Below are 20,884 nucleotides of genomic sequence, written 5' to 3'. Positions count from 1 at the left end.
TTACCAGTAACCACTGGTGATGGAGCAACCAGAGATGGCACAGGTGAGAGCTTCCGCAGTTCTGGACCCTGCTCCTGCAGCTGCACTGGGACAGACCAGCTAGGGACAAGGAGAATCAGTCCCTGTCAGTCACCTGCAGTCACAATCATCCCCACAGACCCGTGTCTGCACCTGAGACCCTCATCTTGGCGAGCTGTCACCAGGCAGAGGAGAAGACCCAAAGCCCCATTTTCTACCCAACAGCTCTGCATTCACTGAGACCTCCATCCTGTGTGAGCAGAGAGGGGTGAGCTCTCACAGCCCAGGGTGGATTTTACCCTGGAGCTTGAAGAGGAATTTACATTGAGGAGCTCTATTCCTGTGAATACAGAGAGGCTGTGGTCACACTCACCCTGGTCATCCCAGGATCCCCACGGGTGCCTTCTGATTTACATGGTTGGTGAGGAAGTGTGGGAAAGCAGTGTGTCTATCAGATGGCTTGGAACCAGATCCCAGGGCAAGTCCCCCTATCTGAGCCCAGAGTCTCCATCTTGACGGCCCCCACCTCCTGCCCCTTGCCCATCTCAGCTCAGTCCCTCGTCCTCTCAGTCCTTGGGTCTTCCCTCAGGGCTGAGCCAGCACAGATCCTGCTTCCTTTCCCTATGCCAGTGAAGGTTCCTGTGATGGGAGAAAGGACAGACGGTGGTGTGCTCCATGTTGACCCCACGGACAAATCCACCTGAGGACCTCTGTATTTCCCCTTATGAATGATCCAGACATAAGCTCAGAATGGGGTGTGGACTTCAGAGACGTTGAGGCGAGATGGTATCACCCTGACTGCCCTCACCTGGAATGTGTGTGTGTTGAGTGACTCAGTGAACTGGCCAAATTCTCAATGTCTATATAAGGACACAAGGTAATAGTGTTTATGTTAAGACGCTAATAAAAGCTAGCATGTGGGTGAATTTGCAGTACAGAACCTGTGAATGATGAGAATCATTGCATATGCAGCACTGGGGACCCCTGACACTGGAGCCTTAGACACTGCTTGCTCCAGATTCTACTGTGCAGTTTGACAGATAGAAGGAGGTTGAGTCTCTTCCTTCTTCGTGGACAAAAACAAAACAAAGATTAAAAATGTTTAAATATCTTAGGTTTCCTTTCAGGATAGTTAATAGTTGAAAATAACATGAGAGTCAAATGTTTTTACTGAGTTCCTTTGAAAGAAGAGAAATGAAGGTGAAAAATTTTAGCTGTTTAGTATTATGTGTGTGTGTGTTTGCATAAAGCTATCCATGCTTCAAGGAAAAATTAAAATATATATAAACACAGTTTTCTGAGAGCGACATAAAGCACAAGGAATTACCAGGACACAGAAGAGGGTTTGAGGTGCAGCTCCTGGGCAGGAGGAGGAAAGAGAAGCTCTGAGGAGAATCCCCCCCAGGCCCCCCACCGCCCAACGCCTCTTCTGCACCTGCTCCAGGGCTCAGCTCTGAGTGAGTACTGCGCGCCCCCTGGTGGTCACGGGCCCCCATGCAGGGAGGTTTTTGTCTGGGCTCACACTGATTTCCCCTCACTGTGTCTTTTGCACAGTAGTATGTGGCCGTGTCCTCAGGTGTCACGCTGCTCACTGACAGAGAGACTTGGCTCTTGGAGTTGTCCTTGGTGATGCTGAGCCGGGATTTCAGGGCTGGGTTATAGTATGTGTCTCCATCATTATCTATACCACCAACCCACTCCAGCGCCTTCCCTGGAGCCTGGCGGACCCAGCCTACACCATTGCTGCTCAATGAGAATCCAGAGACCGTGCAGGTGAGGGAGAGGGTCTGTGAGGGCTTCACCAGGCTGGGGCCCGACTCCCGCAGCTGCACCTGGGACAGGACCCCTGTGGAGAGAGAGAAGCACAGTGACCTGTGGGCTCAGAGGCAGCTTCCCCACGTGCCCATGTCTGACCCAGAGACACTCACCTCTGGGGGCTGAGAGCACAAAGAGGAGGGTCCACAGTGGGTTCATCTTGGAGCAGATGAGAGTCACCACTCCTGCAAGTCTCTTCAAGCCTGAGGAGGAGCCTGAATTTAAGGGAGCTGGTGCTCTGTTTCTACCCTGTGACCTGAGTGGGTATTTGCATACTGGAAGAACCTCTGTATAAAAAGCAGAAAGCAGTGAATAGAGGTCCTGTCTATGGGGCTCCCCCTGTGAGGGGGTGCTGACTGTGCCCTCAAAGAACTCAGCCCCTCTTGGGGTCCCCCTCCCCAGACCAGGAAGACTGTTGAGGAATGAAATGATGAAGGAGGGCTGGTCAGGAAAAAAATGTTTTCAGGGAACAATGGCAGATTTGGGGAAGAGACTTTAATCCAACAAACGTGTTTACCTTTACTCAACAAATGTCCACCACACATTCAGGTACCAGCCATTTGTTAGACACAAACTCTTATTTTTTATTGTCTTCTCTAATTAGCTGATGTTTACTTACTCCACATGCAAACATCAGAGAAAAATATACATGTAATAATCACACTGAATTCAAATGGAGTTGAGTACAATTTAATGTCTATCGGAATTACTAAAGCATTTATATTTCCCTTGGCTTTCTTGACTGTTTTTTCATCTGAACAGCTTAAATAGTCTCAAGAATCACTCTAGAGGTGGTTTGTTCAGAGTAATTAAACACAGTATTAATTCTGTGGACAAAGAGGACATTTGTGTTGAGATGCTCGTCTTCCCAGCACAGCTGACTTGCCCAGTGGGCTGCATTTTCCTGTGCACAACTGAGTGTCTGCAGGAACTCGTGAAGCTCAGCATCTCCTCCCTGAGGGTGGACCCTGAGGACCCCAAGTCTACTGAGGACTGAGGACACACAGCTCCTGGGAGCTCCTTAGGGCTCCGCTCCCCCGTCTCCCTGTAGCCCTGCGGCTGTGTCCTCACACCTGCATTTCTGTGTGTGAGGATGTAGACTGGGGCTGACGACAGTCACAGCATGTGTGGACTTTACAGCGGGTTGGCCCGGGGTGGGGAGAGCTGTCATCAGTGTCATCAGTGGTGTTATCCCTCCTGGAGCAAAAAAGACCAGTGTGTGTCCCCACTCTGATGGATGCCCTGTCCATGTGACCCTGGTCTTCCTGCCCTTAGACGTCACCCCTTCGGGTCTGGTGCAGGTCAGCTCTTCCTCGGCCCAAGAATCTCACTTGTGCACTGACTGAGTTAGAACCTACTGTCTATGCAAAGCCCTTCCCGGTCTGGCTTTGGCCACAGCAGTTCTGCACAAGCGTGTCTTCTGTGCCAGATCCAGTTTCCCAAGCCCTGAATGTGCTCTGGGGAGAGGCCCCACCTCACTCTGCCTCAGAGCTTGTGGGGTCACTTGTGCCCGATGCCATGCAGCATGGTCAAGACTCCTGAGCATGACCCTGGAACTGTGGCCTCTGGCATCCAGGTCACTGAGCTTCTAGGTGTGTCCTCATCCCTTGGCTTAACAGCTTTGTCCATCATCAAAGCCAGTGGAGTCTTGTGGTGCATCACCTAACTGGCTTTCCTCTCTCCTGCACTTTCTCTGATTTTGTGATCCCACTGGACCACCTGTAAAACCCAAATATGCTTCTCATCTCACGGGAATGGAAGGCTGCAGACACATCCCCAAATCTACTGCCAGTTGGTTTCTATGGGTTTAGTTTATGACATCAGAAGTGGGATCCAGAGAATCCCCAACAACTCCTAAGCCATGAGCAATCACATGCTGGTACCCACTCTGACGTGTTGAGTTCAGGGCTCTCTGGATGAGTGTGGTCTCGTAGCTTTGTGTGGAGTCTTTAGGGTTTTCTATCTACAGTGTTCTGTAGATAATGAGAATTTTGCCTCTTGTGGTAAACAACCCACTTGCATTGTTGGGACCTGAGTTGACTCCCTGGGTGTGAGATTCTGTGGAGTAGGAAATGGCAACCCACTCAGGGATTCTTGCCTGGAAAAGACAAAGAAGACTGGTGCGCTACAGTCCAAGGGGCAACAAAGTGCCAGACACGACTGAGGGACTAACACACACTTATCTTTAAACTCTATGCCGGCCCAGCAGTTCTGAAACGAAAGCTGACAGTGATACAGGCCTTCTTCAAGAAATGGAAGGAAACAATCCAACTTATTACCTACAGAAATTAGAACACAGACACTACAAAGGCCCAGAGGCAGTTGGAGGAAGGAAATGACAAAATAGTGCAGAAATTAACAATGTTGAAATGAACATACACACACACAAAACAGCAAAAAAGATCAGTGAAATCAACAGCTGGCTGTGTCGTTGTCATTGTTGTCATTTTGCAAAGAGAAACAAAACCATAAATCTGTAGCCAGTCTCCAAAGGAGGAAAAAGAATTTACTGGAATAAAATAAAAAATAGAAAAGACATAAAGCTAATACCTCAGAGATACAGAAAATCATACGACATTATTACAAAGAGTTGTATGCCAACAAATTGGACAATCTAGAAGAAATGGACAAATTCCTAAACTCTAAAACCTGCAGGACTGAATCAAGATGGAGGAGACAACATCAAGACACTGATCATTTGTGTGAAAATTGAATTTCGTCAGAGTAATTTTAAAATCTTCCAAGGAGCAACAGTCTCGGAACAGAAAGTTTCTCTAGGGACTTCTATAAAACATATCTTTGATGAATTTAATGCAAAACTTCTCAAAGCCTATTAGCAAATCAAATTCAACAATGAAGAGAAAGGATCATGCACCATCCTCAATTGTCTTTTACATGAGGGTCACGGCAATGGTTCAAGATCCCAGAAGTGGGAAATAGGCTGGTGAAAGTGCTCAGCTTCAAATATGCACCACCTCCCACAAAAAGGAATGGAAAATAAGGGGGCAGATCAACAGCCCCAGAGGCTGGAAGAGGAGCCAAAGAAGATTATTCCCAGACCTTGGACTTAGCAGGGTTTGCATGCATGGATTTAAACACTGTCGGGGCCAGTGGGGCCTCCCTGGTGGCTCAGCAGTGAAGAATCTGCTTGCACTGAAAGAAATGCAGGAGACTTGGGTTCAGTCCCTGGGTCAGGAAGATCCCCTGGAGGAGGAAATACCAACCCACTCCAGTATTCTTGGCCTGGAGAACCCCATGGACAGAGGCGCTTGGCAGGCTATAGTCCATAGGGTGGCAAAGAGTCAGACACAACTGTAGCACTGAGCACTCGTGCACACTGGGACCAGGGGTCCTTTCTGACTTACGTTTATCCTTTTTACAGAATGAAACTCTTTGTAGCTGAGATACGCCTGTCTATGTGTTGTATTTTAGAACAAATCCTCATGCATAGCTGAGTTAGAGGACTAGATTTGGGACTTGGGGTTGATGGTATTTAGACCAACTTTGCTCTACAATCTTTATTATAATTGCCATTATACTTTAGTGTCAATTCTTAGGTGGACATTTGGGAGGTTTTCTGGGATTTGCTAAGTGTAATGGGCCTGTGGGAAGGATGTATTTGCAGGGCCGAAGGTGGACTGTGTTTGAATCATTCATTGAGTCTCTGAATGTCATCTCACATGGCATTAGGGAGATTGCAAAATGTGAATAATTGAGAGGTCTGCTTTTCCTGGATTATCGTGTGGCTCCAGTTGAAACCACAAATGTGTTCATCAGAGGGAAGCCAGGACATCTGACCCTGGGGGAAGTGACCACTGATGGAAGGTGCTTTGCTGGGCTGTGCAGATGAAGGAAGTGGCTGAGAGCCAGGGATGCAGGCAGTGAAGCTCTAGACTGGACACTGCAAAGAAGCAGATTGTCCCTGACTTTATCCTTTCAGAGTGCAACAGGAGCTCAGGTGGGCTGGTCTGTGAGCATGCCTTTATTTTCCGCAGTCCTAGAGGCTGTAAGCCCCAGATCAGGACACCAGTGAGGCTGCTCTTCTGGTGAGGCCCCCTTCCTGGTTCACATCTGGCACCTTCCTGCTGGGTCCTTCCCTGGTGGACAGGGACAAATATGTTCTCTGGGGATTCTTAGAAAGACTCCAACCCAGATCATGAGGACTCTCCTCTCATGAACTAAGCATCTGCCAAAGACCCCGATTCTCACAGCATCCTCTTGGGTGCACATGACTTCCAAGCCTGAATTCTGGGGGCACAGATCATTCAGACCCTGAGAGCCTTGGGACTGTGGTCCTGTCGCATCTGGATTCCAATCCAGTGAAACTGATATCAGACTCTGAACTATGGACTGAAAGGGAATGTGTGTGTGTTGATTTGAGCCCCACACGTGTGGGAAGTTGGCACAATGATCAGCAGAGTGATATAAGCTAGAACGTGGGTTTCACATCCACCAGTGTCTCCCACACGGCTCCCACTTACTTGGTGACCACAAGCATGGCCCCTGGGGACAGGGCACTGCAGGCCGTGGTCCCTGGGAGGAACCATGTGCTGCCACAGACTGAGGGACCTGTGCACTCCTCGACCCTGACTCTATAACCCTGCTTGTGGCTGTCTGACCAGATGCCATGTGTGGGCTTCTTGGCAGAGACTGGGAAATAGAAATTCACCCTTGGGATCCCCCAAGGACGATGGCACTTTTAAACTAAAGAATGAGCCAGAGGACTTGCCAGGACACTCTACAGAATAAGAATCCCATACTTGACATTAACCAAATATTTCCCGATAATGCCTCACCTAACATTCCCAAGAAGAATGAGGCTCTCAATACCCCTGCTAAAAAAGGAATAAAAATCCATAACCCATTGGAGAGAAATCTTTATCTTGCATCTTTCTTTGAGATCTTGCTCAAAAGCACCAGTGTCCCAGGAGAGCATGATCTGATCTCTCAGATTCCAGACTCTTGGTGATGAGAAGTCAGGAAAACCATCATTTTTCTCCTCTCCTCTCCCAGCACAGCACCCTGCCCCTCAGGATGTGGGTTTTCACAGTGTACCTCACACAGTAATAAACAGCCGTGTCCTCAGACTCAGACTGCTCTGCTCCATGTAGGCGGTGTTGGTGGGCGTGTGTGCAACCAAGATCACTCTGCTCTGGAACTTCTAGGTGTACCTAGTTCCACCATGTTGAGGGTCAGTCCATCCATCCGTTCAAGCCCTTGCTGAGGGGCCTGTCACACGCAGTGCATGTAGTCGGTGAAGGTGTATCCAGAAGCCTTGCAGGACACCTTCACTGAGGCCCCAGGCTTCCTCAGCTCAGCCCCAACTGCACCAGCTGCACCTGGGCGTGCACGCCTGTGGACAGGGGACAGAAGTGCATGAAGCCCCTTGACTGGACCCTGTCCCTTCCTTCACCGCAGCACTGGGGTGACCCTGACCTGGAGCCAAGGCTACCAGGACGAGGACTCTCCAGCTCCAGCCCCTGGTGAGGCCTGTGCTCCCAGGACTGCTGTGCAGAGCCGGTGTTGCTCTGGGTGATGTTCTCAGGGCTCAGAATATCCATATTTAACCTAGGACACCTCAGGTCACCTGCATGTTCTAGAGGCTGAAAACTTTACACTCAATACACGGGCGATATTAGGAAGGAGCAGACTTATGATCCATGGCCACGCTCAGTGGGTGTGTGTCCGTGTCCTCATGCTGTTTCATGGCGTGTGTCCTGCCAGGTCCCTGACCCCTGTGTACACAGATCTCTTCCACTGAGGGACCCGCCCCAGAGGACACAGTCCCCATTGTGAACCAGCCTTTAGTGCCACAGAGACATCTTCACCTCGAATCAGTGTGTTTCCCCAAAGTCAGCCACCACTGGGTATTCACATACACACACACACCTCTCACAGAGACACACCTGTCAGACAGACAGACAGACACACACACACCTGTCTCACATACACACACATAGCTGTCACACACACATACAAAACTGTCACACACAAGCACTCACACCTGTCACACAGACATACAGATACACACAGTCACATAAAACTGTCACACACACACAACTGTCATACACAAACATACCCATTCACACACACAGACACACCTGTTACACACACATACACCTGTTGCACACAAAGAGACCTGTCACACACCCAGACATGTCACACACATACAGACACACCTCTCCCACACATACACACCTGTCTCACACACACACACCTGTTATACACACACACACACCTGTTGCACACATACATGTTACATACACTCACCTTGGTCACACAGACATACAGGCACACATACCCATGTCAAACACACCTGTCACACACACACCAGTCACATACACACCTGTTATACAAACACACACCTGTCACGCAGACATACAGAGATATATACTCACAAACACTTTCACGCTCATACATACAGACACAAAACCAATCACACACATTCACACGCTCAGATGCACACATAAACACCCTCACACTTACATATACACACTCACATGCACACACATACAAACACTCACTCATATATATACACACACACAAACATGCATACTTACACACACTCACACACTCACATACACACTCACAGACATATAGACATGTACTTCTCGTGGCCTCACTGAGCTGTGCAATCCCAACAGTCCTGAATATTAAACGTCCTTGTCCAATCCTTGTCCCGCTAGTTATTGTTTTTACTGAAAAGAGAAGACTCCATCTCTGAGACTCCCGGCCGCTCCCCACATGCTCCTGTGCAGCAGCCCTGTGCTAGGGTCCTGGGCACCCCCTGCCTGGGCTCACAGGGCAGTCCTAGCAGTGTTTCTGGTCTGGTATTAAGTGGCTGTGTTCCATCTTCAGAGTATTCTTCTAGAGAGAGCATGTTCTTTTAATCTTCTCTAGAAAAAGCCTTTGGAGAAGGAAATGGCAACTCACTCCAGTGTTCTTGCCTGGAGAATCCCAGGGACGGGGGAGCCTGGTGGGCTGCCATCTCTGGGGTCACACAGATTCGGACACGACTGAAGCGACTTAGCAGCAGCAGCAGCAGCAGCAGCAAAAACAGCCTCAATAAACACATGCACTCTGTAGAGAGACCCAAAGGAAGGAGTTTGTGAGAACACCTGGACGTCACCTCCCTGGGGCTGCAGGTGCACTGATGCAGTTGACACTCACAGTGAGTCCAGAGGCTCTCGAGGATGTGGGGTCCCTTGGCCTCCTGGAGCCCCCCATGGGCTAACATCCTGTCACAGGATAGCTGCACGCAGAAGCACGGGGCTCGATGCCCACTCCACCTACTGTTCACTCCTGGGCTCACCTGTTCTTGCAGCACCTGGACCTTGCAGGGGCCCCACAGGAAGTTACAGATGACCCCCTTGATGGAAACCAGTGCAATCCCCCCTGACAACTCACAGCACAAACACCTGAGGGGCTCCTAGTGCCGACACCTGTGAGAGGAGACACCTGAGACGCTGGGGGAAGACGAGGCAGAGCCCTTGTCAGCTGACTCAGGGGAGGCTGCCCTGAGGGAGTGCTCACCCAGGGAATGGGGTGGTGAGCATGCTCAGTCACCTCAGTCGTGTCTGACCCTTTGAGACCCCATGGACTGTAGCCCACCAGACTCCTCTGTCCATGGGATTCTCCAGGCAGGAACACTGGAGTGGGTTGCCACAACAGCACCCTGCAGAGAAGCTAGGTCAGCCGTGTGCATGTCCCCTGGCAGGACATCTCTTCAGCAGGACGGCCTCGGGTTGCATCCATCCTCAGACTCCATCCTGCTTCTCACCGTCCCTCCTGACCACCTGCCTGAGGACTTCAGGACCTGAGGTCATTGGGGAGACAGACCCACTGCTGTGTCAGCCACGTGTTCTCCAGCAGGACCCTGTGACAAACCGGCTTCCCCCTGTTCTGAGTCTCTGATGGAACCTTCATGAATATTCCTGAGCATGTCAGATACCCAAGAGCAGGAGAGGGATACTGCCCATGTCGATCAGGCAGGAGAGAGCGGGTCTGAGGCCAGTAGTGAGGGCTCCAAGCCTGGTATCCAGCCATGGGTACCAGAGCCTCAGTGCCCTGCCTCCTAGATGGCGTCTGGCTGTGGTCTCTGCACACTAGCTCCCCACCTCAAAGAGGCTGCATATCGTACCTCAGCCAGTTCCCTGGAGGTCCCATGTGGGTAGGGGCTACATGCATTGTTGAGGTTGAACACCCATTACTCAGGGAATCTGGGTCTGGACTCTGAACATCGCCAGGGTTTTCAGTATTGGCCCGTCTGCATAATACTCCCTCCTGGACTGCAGTGCCCTGGTCCAGTCCCTTCTTTTAGCCATGAGATATGAAACCTCTGTAGGTCTGCAGTAGACAAGAATTTCTGTTCACCTCCTTGGAGAAGCTGGGGGAAGAGCTCTTCCATGAGGGTCTGCATGATGAACCTTCTGGGTAGGTGTTAGCATTTTTCAGCGTTTGCCTTCCCCTCGTCCGTCAGGTGTCCTGAAGGGATAAATATGAACACTCACCTTGAAGATCTGGATGTTTCTGGAGTTATATTCCACAAACCATGGACTGCGACCCCAGGATCTCTCATCCTCACAGTGGTTATTGCTGGTCCTGCAGGAATTGGTAGTAATTACCCTGAGGGTGCTCCTCCTGAAGCTTCACTTCCATGGGCACGTCTCACCTGGACTGTGGATTGCCCACCTCTCTGGTTTTGTGCTGGGGGATTTCCTTACAATCTGAGGACTCTGTTAGGTCCAGGGAAAGTTTTGGTGTTGAGAATTTCCTTGCTTTAATATGGAAATCATGGTTTCCACACACACTACCTCTTGATGCAGGAACCAGCAGGTATCAGCTGAGGTTGTCCTTGACCTGGGTGGCGAAGGAGAAATCGAATGTCACTAAGAGTCAGAGGAGCCTGGACAGACTTGACCAACATACAGAGACAGGGATGAAGGACTCAGCAGGGCATTTATCTTAGGATCAGATTCCAAAGCTCTTCCAAGAGGCTGGAATTCAGAAAGCACCATGGTGAGGAGATTGTTACGTCCTGGTGACCCAGTTCTAGTCAGAAGGCAGGACAAAGCGCCTCTTGGTGATTCCGGGTTCCTGAGGTAATTTCAGAGGAGCCGTCCCCCTTCTCCCAGCCCCTTTTCATGTCCCCGTGTGACCAGGGAATGCAGTCATCACGTCCGTAATGAGGGGTTCCCCTGGGGGAGGGGCTTACATGTGGGTGTGCCATGTGGAAGGTTGTTCATTCTCTCCAGGTACTTGAACTGCTGACTTCACCAAATCCGGGACCACCCACATCTGGGCTCCTCGTCTCATTGGCTTGTGATTTTTCTCATTGTTGGGCTTCCCCGATAGATCAGTTCAAGCTTCCCTGACAGCATGGTCCTTGGAAGAAAAGCTATGACCATCCTAGACAGCGCGTTAAGAAGTGGAGACTTTGCTGGACAAATTCCGTCTGGTAAAGCTATGGACTTTCCAGTACTCATGTATGGATATGAGAGATGAACCATACAGAAAGCTGAGCGCTGAAGTACTGATGCTTTTGAACTGCGGTGTTGGAGAACACTGTTGAGAGTCCCTTGACTGCAAGAGGATCAAACCAGTCTATCCTAAAGGAAATCAGTCCTGAATATTCACTGGAAGGACTGATGCTGAAGCTGAAGCTCCAATACTTTGGCCACCTGATTTGAAGAACAGACTCATTGGAAAAGACCCTGATGCTGGGAAAGATTGAAGACAGGAGGAAAAGGGGATGCCAGAGGATGCGATGGTTGGATGGCATCATCGACTGGATGGACATAAGCTTGAGCAAGTTCTGGGAGTTGGAGATGGACAGGGAAGTCTGGCATGCTGCAGTCCACGGGGTTGGGAAGAGTCAGCCATTACTGAGTGACTGAACTCACAGCTCAATGGTAATGAATCATCCTGCAATATAGGATTCGCTTCCTGGGACTGGAAGATCTGCTGGAGAAGGGATAGGCTACCCACTCCAGTATACTTGGGCTTCCCTTGTGGCTCAGCTGGTGAAGAACCTGCCTGCAGTTTGGGAGATCTGGGTTTGATCCCTGAGTTGGGAAGATGCCCTGGAGAAGGGAAATGCTACTCACTCCGGTATTCTTCCTTGGAGAATTCCATGGACTGTGTAATCCGTGGGGTCGCAGAGTTGGATACAACTGAGCAACTTTCACTTTCTCATTATTTACTCTGTTCACTTTGTGTGATTTCTGCTGAAGGAGACTCACATAATGATCGCAAGATGGCGCTAGTGATAAGGAACCCGCCTACCAATAAGCAGATGTAAGAGACACAGGATCCATCCCTGGTCAGGAAGATGCCCTGGAGGAGGGCATGGCAACCCGCTCCAGAATTCTTGCCTGGAAAATTTCATGGACAGGGGAGCCTAATGGGCTACAGTCCCTAGTGTGGTAAAGAGCTGACATGACTGGAGTGACTAGCATGCATGCATTAGAACAAAGTGATTTAAAATCACTAAGTTTCATGAACTAAAGGTAGTGTTTGTTCCATGAGACAGTCAGGAGGGATGGCTAAACACGAAGACGGTGTTCACAATGGCTTCTTTATTCATCAGGGAATATTCTGTATATTCCTTAGATGTATGGTGCTCTCTCGTTGAAAGACTTGTCCTCGTATAAACTTCTGGTGGCTCATAGCTTGACAAGAAAGCTGAGGATATCAAGTAGGAATTGTTTTTAAAGTAAAAGCTTCCCTTTAGTTCGTGTCCTCTATCTGCCGTAAAACCACCCAAAGGACAGAAGCTACTGCACCTACTAGAGCCTGTCAATTAGTGAAGGGAGGAATGCCCCTCGGTGGTGCTCAAAGAGCTGAAACCACACTCAGACCATTATTCATAGTTCTCTCCATGGAAATTCATTGGGACCCCACCCCAGGTTGATGTAGAAGGTAAGTCTGAGGACATCAGAGACATAGATGCAGGAACACAGACAACACAAACTTTTCATCTTCCTGCGTCTCTGCGTGGTGTCAGCAGACTCAGCTTCTATCTCAGGCTGGCGTGGAGGTCCCGCTGGGTCTCCATGGCGAGAACTATGGCTGATGCTGTGAGGGAGGTGTCAGTTCCGTTAGCACCACCAAGGGGGCTTCTTCCCTGGCCCTGGGTTTATACACCTCTGTTGTCTGAGTCCAGCTGCACTTACACTGCTGACCGCTGGCTAGCTCGTTCACTGGCCCTGCTGTGCTGAGCCCCACCGCTGAGTCACACAGAGCCTCTCCTGTGGACTTAGCGAGCTTACACCAAATGTCCAGAGAACGGGCCTAAGCGACAAGCGGAAGCAACCCTAAGAGACCGTCCCTTTCGTGCAGTGAGGATACGGTCCCCTATCCCAACCACCATTCTGCCTCAGAGGCTGAAGAGGTACCTAAGAGTCATGAATGCAGAGAAGGTCCCCAGAAAAACTGCTACAAGGAGAGGAAGCCCCCTGAGAGGAGACCAGCTGTCAATCACCATCTGCACCTGCTCCTGCAACACACAACTGTGTGTCCCCAGCACCGCTGGAGGTCATGGAGCCCCCGGAGGGTGGCTGGTGTCTGGGCTCACACTGCCTTCCCCTCACTGTGTCTCTTGCACAGCAGCATACTGCCGTGTCCTTGGTTGTCACAGAGCTTAGCTGCAGGGAGTACTGGTTACCAGTAACCATTGGTGATGGAGCAACCAGAGATGGCACAGGTGAGAGCTTCCGCAGTTCTGGACCCTGCTCCTGCAGCTGCACTGGGACAGACCAGCTAGGGACAAGGAGAATCAGTCCCTGTCAGTCACCTGCAGTCACAATCATCCCCACAGACCCGTGTCTGCACCTGAGACCCTCATCTTGGCGAGCTGTCACCAGGCAGAGGAGAAGACCCAAAGCCCCATTTTCTACCCAACAGCTCTGCACTCACTGAGACCTCCATCCTGTGTGAGCAGAGAGGGGTGAGCTCTCACAGCCCAGGGTGGATTTTACCCTGGAGCTTGAAGAGGAATTTACATTGAGGAGCTCTATTCCTGTGAATACAGAGAGGCTGTGGTCACACTCACCCTGGTCATCCCAGGATCCCCACGGGTGCCTTCTGATTTACATGGTTGGCGAGGAAGTGTGGGAAAGCAGTGTGTCTATCAGATGGCTTGGAACCAGATCCCAGGGCAAGTCCCCCTTTCTGAGCCCAGAGTCTCCATCTTGACGGCCCCCACCTCCTGCCCCTTGCCCATCTCAGCTCAGTCCCTCGTCCTCTCAGTCCTTGGGTCTTTCCTCAGGGCTGAGCCAGCACAGATCCTGCTTCCTTTCCCTATGCCAGTGACGGTCACTGTGATGGGAGAAAGGACAGACGGTGGTGTGCTCCATGTTGACCCCACGGACAAATCCACCTGAGGACCTCTGTATTTCCCCGTATGAATGATCCAGACATAAGCTCAGAATGGGGTGTGGACTTCAGAGACGTTGAGGCGAGATGGTATCACCCTGACTGCCCTCACCTGGAATGTGTGTGTGTTGAGTGACTCAGTGAACTGGCCAAATTCTCAATGTCTATATAAGGACACAAGGTAACAGTGTTTATGTTAAGATGCTAATAAAAGCTAGCATGTAGGTGAATTTGCAGTACAGAACCTGTGAATGATGAGAATCATTGCATATGCAGCACTGGGGACCCCTGACACTGGAGCCTTAGACACTGCTTGCTCCAGCTTCTACTGTGCAGTTTGACAGATAGAAGGAGGTTGAGTCTCTTCCTTCTTCGTGGACAAAAACAAAACAAAGATTAAAAATGTTTAAATATCTTAGGTTTCCTTTCAGGATAGTTAATAGTTGAAAATAACATGAGAGGCAAATGTTTTTACTGAGTTCCTTTGAAAGAAGAGAAATGAAGGTGAAAAATTTTAGCTGTTTAGTATTATATGTGTGTGTGTGTGTGTGTTTGCATAAAGCTATCCTTGCTTCAAGGAAAAATTAAAATATATATAAACACAGTTTTCTGAGAGCGACATAAAGCACAAGGAATTACCAGGACACAGAAGAGGGTTTGAGGTGCAGCTCCTGGGCAGGAGGAGGAAAGAGAACCTCTGAGGAGAATCCCCCCCAGGCCCCCCACCGCCCAACGCCTCTTCTGCACCTGCTCCAGGGCTCAGCTCTGAGTGAGTACTGCGCGCCCCCTGGTGGTCACGGGCCCCTATGCAGGGAGGTTTTTGTCTGGGCTCACACTGACTTCCCCTCACTGTGTCCTTCGCACAGTAGTATGTGGCCGTGTCCTCAGTTGTCACGCTGCTCAGTGACAGAGAGACTTGGCTCTTGGAGTTGTCCTTGGTGATGCTGAGCCGGGATTTCAGGGCTGGGTTATAGCCTGTGCTTCCACCACTACTTATACCACCAAGACACTCCAGCGCCTTCCCTGGAGCCTGGCGGACCCAGCCTACACCATAGCTGCTCAATGAGAATCCAGAGACCGTGCAGGTGAGGGAGAGGGTCTGTGAGGGCTTCACCAGGCTGGGGCCCGACTCCCGCAGCTGCACCTGGGACAGGACCCCTGTGGAGAGAGAGAAGCACGGTGACCCATGGGCTCAGAGGCAGCATCCCCACGTGCCCATGTCTGACCCAGAGACACTCACCTCTGGGGGCTGAGAGCACAAAGAGGAGGGTCCACAGTGGGTTCATCTTGGAGCAGATGAGAGTCACCACTCCTGCAAGTCACTTCAAGCCTGAGGAGGAGGCTGAATTTAAGGGAGCTGGTACTCTGTTTCTACCCTGTGACCTGAGTGGATATTTGCATACAGGAGGGACCTCTGTATAAAAAGCAGAAAGCAGTGAATAGAGGTCCTGTCTATGGGGCTCCCCCTGTGAGGGGGTGCTGTCTGTGGCCTCAGACAACTCAGCCCCTCCTGTGGTCCCCCTCCCCACGACAAGAAGTCTCTTGAGGAATAAAATGTTGAAGGAGGGCTGGTCAGGAAAAAATATGCTTTCAGGGAACAATGGCAGATTTGGGGAAGACACTTCAATCCAAAGAACATGTTTACCTTTACTCAACCAATGTCCACCACACATTCAGGTACCAGCCATTTGTTACACACAAACTCTTATTTTTTATTTTCTTCTCTAATTAGCTGATGTTTACTTACTCCACATGCAAACATCAGAGAAAAATATACATGTAATAATCACACTGAATTCAAATGGAGTTGAGAACAATTTAATGTCTATCGGAATTACTAAAGCATTTATATTTCCCTTGGCTTTCTTGACTGTTTTTTCATCTGAACAGCTTAAATAGTCTCAAGAATCACTCTAGAGGTGGTTTGTTCAGAGTAATTAAACACAGTATTAATTCTGTGGACAAAGTAGACATTTGTGTTGAGATGCTCGTCTTCCCAGCACAGCTGACTTGCCCAGTGGGCTGCATTTTCCTGTGCACAACTGAGTGTCTGCAGGAACTCGTGAACCTCAGCATCTCCTCCCTGAGGGTGGACCCTGAGGACCCCAAATCTACTGAGGACTGAGGACACACAGCTCCTGGGAGCTCCTCAGGGCTCCGCTCCCCCGTCTCCCTGTAGCCCTGCGGCTGTGTCCTCACACCTGCATTTCTGTGTGTGAGGATGTAGACTGGGGCTGACGACAGTCACAGCATGTGTGGACTTTACAGCGGGTTTGCCCGGGGTGGGGAGAGCTGTCATCAGTGTCATCAGTGGTGTTATCCCTCCTGGAGCAAAAAAGACCAGTGTGTGTCCCCACTCTGACGGATGCCCTGTCCATGTGACCCTGGTCTTCCTGCCCTTAGACGTCATCCCTTCGGGTCTGGTGCAGGTCAGCTCTTCCTCGGCCCAAGAATCTCACTTGTGCACTGACTGAGTTAGAACCTACTGTCTATGCAAAGCCCTTCCCGGTCTGGCTTTGGCCACAGCAGTTCTGCACAAGCGTGTCTTCTGTGCCACATCCAGTTTCCCAAGCCCTGAATGTGCTCTGGGGAGAGGCCCCACCTCACTCTGCCTCACAGCTTGTGGGGTCACTTGTGCCCGATGCCATGCAGCATGGTCAAGACTCCTGAGCATGACCCTGGAACTGTGGTTTCTGGCATCCAGGTCACTGAGCTTCTAGGTGTGTCCTCATCCCTTGGCTTAACAGCTTTGTCCATCATCAAAGCCAGTGGAGTCTTGTGGTGCATCGCCTAACTGGCTTTCCTCTCTCTTGCACTTTCTCTGATTTTGTGATCCCACTGGACCACCTGTAAAACCCAAATATGCTTCTCATCTCACGGGAATGGAAGGCTGCAGACACATCCCCAAATCTACTGCCAGTTGGTTTCTATGGGTTTAGTTTATGACATCAGAAGTGGGATCCAGAGAATCCCCAACAACTCCTAAGCCATGAGCAATCACATGCTGGTACCCACTCTGACGTGTTGAGTTCAGGGCTCTCTGGATGAGTGTGGTCTCCTAGCTTTGTGTGGAGTCTTTAGGGTTTTCTATCTACAGTGTTCTGTAGATAATGAGAATTTTGCCTCTTGTGGTAAACAATCCACTTGCATTGTTGGGACCTGAGTTGACTCCCCGGGTGTGAGATTCTGTGGAGTAGGAAATGGCAACCCACTCAGGGATTCTTGCCTGGAAAGGACAAAGAAGACTGGTGCGCTATAGTCCAAGGGGCAACAAAGTGCCAGACACGACTGAGGGACTAACACACACTTATCTCTAAACTCTATGCCGGCCCAGCAGTTCTGAAACGAAAGCTGACAGTGATACAGGCCTTCTTCAAGAAATGGAAGGAAACAGTCCAACTTATTACCTACAGAAATTAGAACACAGACACTACAAAGGCCCAGAGGCAGTTGGAGGAAGGAAATGACAAAATAGTGCAGAAATTAACAATGTTGAAATGAACATACACACACACAAAACAGCAAAAAAGATCAGTGAAATCAACAGCTGGCTGTGTTGTTGTCATTGTTGTCATTTTGCAAAGACAAACAAAACCATAAATCTGTAGCCAGTCTCCAAAGGAGGAAAAAGAATTTACTGGAATAAAATAAAAAATAGAAAAGACATAAAGCTAATACTACAGAGATACAGAAAATCATACGACATTATTACAAAGAGTTGTATGCCAACAAATTGGACAATCTAGAAGAAATGGACAAATTCCTAAACTATAAAACCTGCAGGACTGAATCAAGATGGAGGAGACAACATCAAGACACTGATCGTTTGTGTGAAAATTGAATTTCGTCAGAGTAATTTTAAAATCTTCCAAGGAGCAACAGTCTCGGAACAGAAAGTTTCTCTAGGGACTTCTATAAAACATATCTTTGATGAATTTAATGCAAAACTTCTCAAAGCCTATTAGCAAATCAAATTCAACAATGAAGAGAAAGGATCATGCACCATCCTCAATTGTCTTTTACATGAGGGTCATGGCAATGGTTCAAGATCCCAGAAGTGGGAAATAGGCTGGTGAAAGTGCTCAGCTTCAAATATGCACCACCTCCCACAAAAAGGAATGGAAAATAAGGGGGCAGATCAACAGCCCCAGAGGCTGGAAGAGGAGCCAAAGAAGATTATTCCCAGACCTTGGACTTAGCAGGGTTTACATGCATGGATTTAAACACTGTCGGGGCCAGTGGGGCCTCCTTGGTGGCTCAGCAGTGAAGAATCTGCTTGCACTGAAAGAAATGCAGGAAAAAAAAAGAAAGAAATGCAGGAGACTTGGGTTCAGTCCCTGGGTCAGGAAGATCCCCTGGAGGAGGAGATACCAACCCACTCCAGTATTCTCGGCTGGAGAACCCCATGGACAGAGGCACTTGGCAGGCTATAGTCCATAGGGAGGCAAAGAGTCAGACACAACTGTAGCACTGAGCACTCGTGCACACTGGGACCAGGGGTCCTTTCTGACTTACATTTATCCTTTTTACGGAATGAAACTCCTTGTAGCTGAGATATGCCTGTCTACGTGTTGTATTTTAGAACACAAATCCTCACGCATAGCTGAGTTAGAGGACTAGATTTGGGACTTGGGGTTGATGGTATTTAGACCGACTTTGCTCTACAATCTTTATTATAATTGCCATTATAATTTAGTGTCAATTCTTAGGTGGACATTTGGGAGGTTTTCTGGGATTTGCTAAGTGTAATGGGCCTGTGGGAAGGATGTATTTGCAGGGCTGAAGGTGGACTGTGTTTGTCTGAATCATTCATTGAGTCTCTGAATGTCATCTCACATGGCATTAGGGAGATTGCAAAATGTGAATAATTGAGAGGTCTGCTTTTCCTGGATTATCGTGTCGCTCCAGTTGAAACCACAAATGTTTTCATCAGAGGGAAGCCAAGGGCATCTGACCCTGGGGGAAGTGACCAGTGATGGAAGGTGCTTTGCTGGGCTGTGCAGATGAAGGAAGCGGCTGAGAGCCAGGGATGCAGGCAGTGAAGCTCTAGACTGGACACGGCAAAGAAGCAGATTGTCCCTGACTCTATCCTTTCAGAGTGCAACAGGAGCTCAGGTGGGGTGGCCTGTAAGCAAGCCTTTATTTCCCCCAGTCCTAGAGGCTGGAAGCCCCAGGTCAGGACACCAGTGAGGCTGCCTTCTGGTGAGGCCCCCTTCCTGGTTCACATCTGGCACCTTCCTGCTGGGTCCTTCCCTGGTGGACAGGGACAAGTATGTTCTCTGGGGATTCTTAGAAAGACTCCAACCCAGATCATGAAGACTCTCCTCTCATGATCTAAGCATCTGCCAAAGACCCCGATTATAACAGCATTCTCGGGGGTGCATAAGACCTCCAAACCTGATTCTGAAGGCACAGATGCATTCAGAGCCTGAGAGCTTTGGGACTGTGGTGCTGTCTCATCTGGTTTCCAATCCAGTGAAACTAATATCAGGCTCTCAACTGTGGACTGAAAGGGAATGTGTATGTGTCGATTTGAGCCCCACACGTGTGGGAACTTGGCACAATGAGCAGCAGAGTGATACAGGCTAGGACGTGGGTCTCACATCCGCCAGTGTCTCCCACATGGCTCCCTCTTATTTGGCGACCACAAGCACTGCCCCTGGAGACAGGACACTGCAGGCCGTGGTCCCTGTGAGGAACCATGTGCTGCCACAGACTGAGGGACCTCTGCACCCCTCGACCCTGACTCTGAGCCCTGCTCGTTGCTGCCTGAGGAGATGACATGTGCGGGCTGCTTGGCAGAGACTGGGAAATAGAAATTCACCCTTGCGATCCCCAAAGGACGATGGCACTTTTCAAAGTAAAGAATGAGCCAGAGGTCTTGCCAGGACACTCTACAGAATAAGAATCCCATACTTGACATTAACCAAGTATTCCCAGATAATGACTTACCTAACATTCCCAAGAAGAATCAGGGTCTCAATACCCCTGCTAAAAAAGGAATAAAAATCCATAACCCTTTGGAGAGAAATCTTTATCCTGCATCTTTCTTTCATATATTTGTTACCTTGAGATCTTGCTCAAAAACACCAGTGTCCCAGGAGAGCATGATCTGATTTCTCAGATTTCAGACTTTTGGTGATGAGAAGTCAGGAAAACCATTATTTCTCTCCTCTCCTCTCCCTTCACAGCCGCCCAGCCCCTCAGTGTTTCTGACACCCTCAGGATGTGGGTTTTTACACTGTGTGTCTCACACAGTAATAAACAGCCGTGTCCTCAGACCTCAGACTGCTCAGCTCCATGTAGGCGGTGCTGGTGGACGTGTCTGCAGCCAACGTGACTCTGCCCTGGAACTTCTGTGCATACTTTGCTCCACCATCTTTGCTGTCAATCTGTCCATCCTTTCAAGCCCTTGTTGAGGGGCCTGTCACACCCAGTGCATGTAGTCGGTGAAGGTGTATCCAGAAGCCTTGCAGGACACCTTCACTGAGGCCCCAGGCTTCCTCAGCTCAGCCCCAATGGCACCAGCTGCAACTGGGTGTGCACCCCTGTGGACAGGGGACAGAAGTGCATGAAGCCCCTTGACTGGACCCTGTCCCTTCCTTCACCGCAGCACCGGGGTGACCCTGACCTGGAGCCAAGGCCACCAGGAGGAGGACTGTCCAGTTCCAGTCTC

At 49.8% G+C, this 20,884-nt stretch overlaps 1 pseudogene and 2 gene segments (V, D, J or C); all 3 read right to left on the bottom strand.

The window, feature by feature from the left end:
* Positions 1-1,253: 1,253 nt before the first annotated feature.
* Positions 1,254-2,030, bottom strand: LOC112443203 (immunoglobulin heavy variable 4-38-2-like). The segment is given in 2 exon segments: positions 1,254-1,864; positions 1,947-2,030. Coding segments are annotated over 2 exon segments (642 nt in total).
* A 4,599-nt stretch (positions 2,031-6,629) lies between these two features.
* Positions 6,630-7,864, bottom strand: LOC132343319 (immunoglobulin heavy variable 1-69-2-like; annotated as a pseudogene).
* A 6,891-nt stretch (positions 7,865-14,755) lies between these two features.
* Positions 14,756-15,532, bottom strand: LOC112443200 (immunoglobulin heavy variable 4-59-like). The segment is given in 2 exon segments: positions 14,756-15,366; positions 15,449-15,532. Coding segments are annotated over 2 exon segments (642 nt in total).
* Between the last annotated feature and the right edge of the window lie 5,352 nt (positions 15,533-20,884).

The sequence above is a fragment of the Bos taurus genome, chromosome 21 (genome assembly GCF_002263795.3).
Source record: "Bos taurus isolate L1 Dominette 01449 registration number 42190680 breed Hereford chromosome 21, ARS-UCD2.0, whole genome shotgun sequence".
Taxonomy (NCBI): Eukaryota; Metazoa; Chordata; class Mammalia; order Artiodactyla; family Bovidae; genus Bos; species Bos taurus.
The sequence above is the reverse complement of the archived record's forward strand: the minus strand, read 5'-3'. Positions and strand labels throughout refer to the sequence as shown.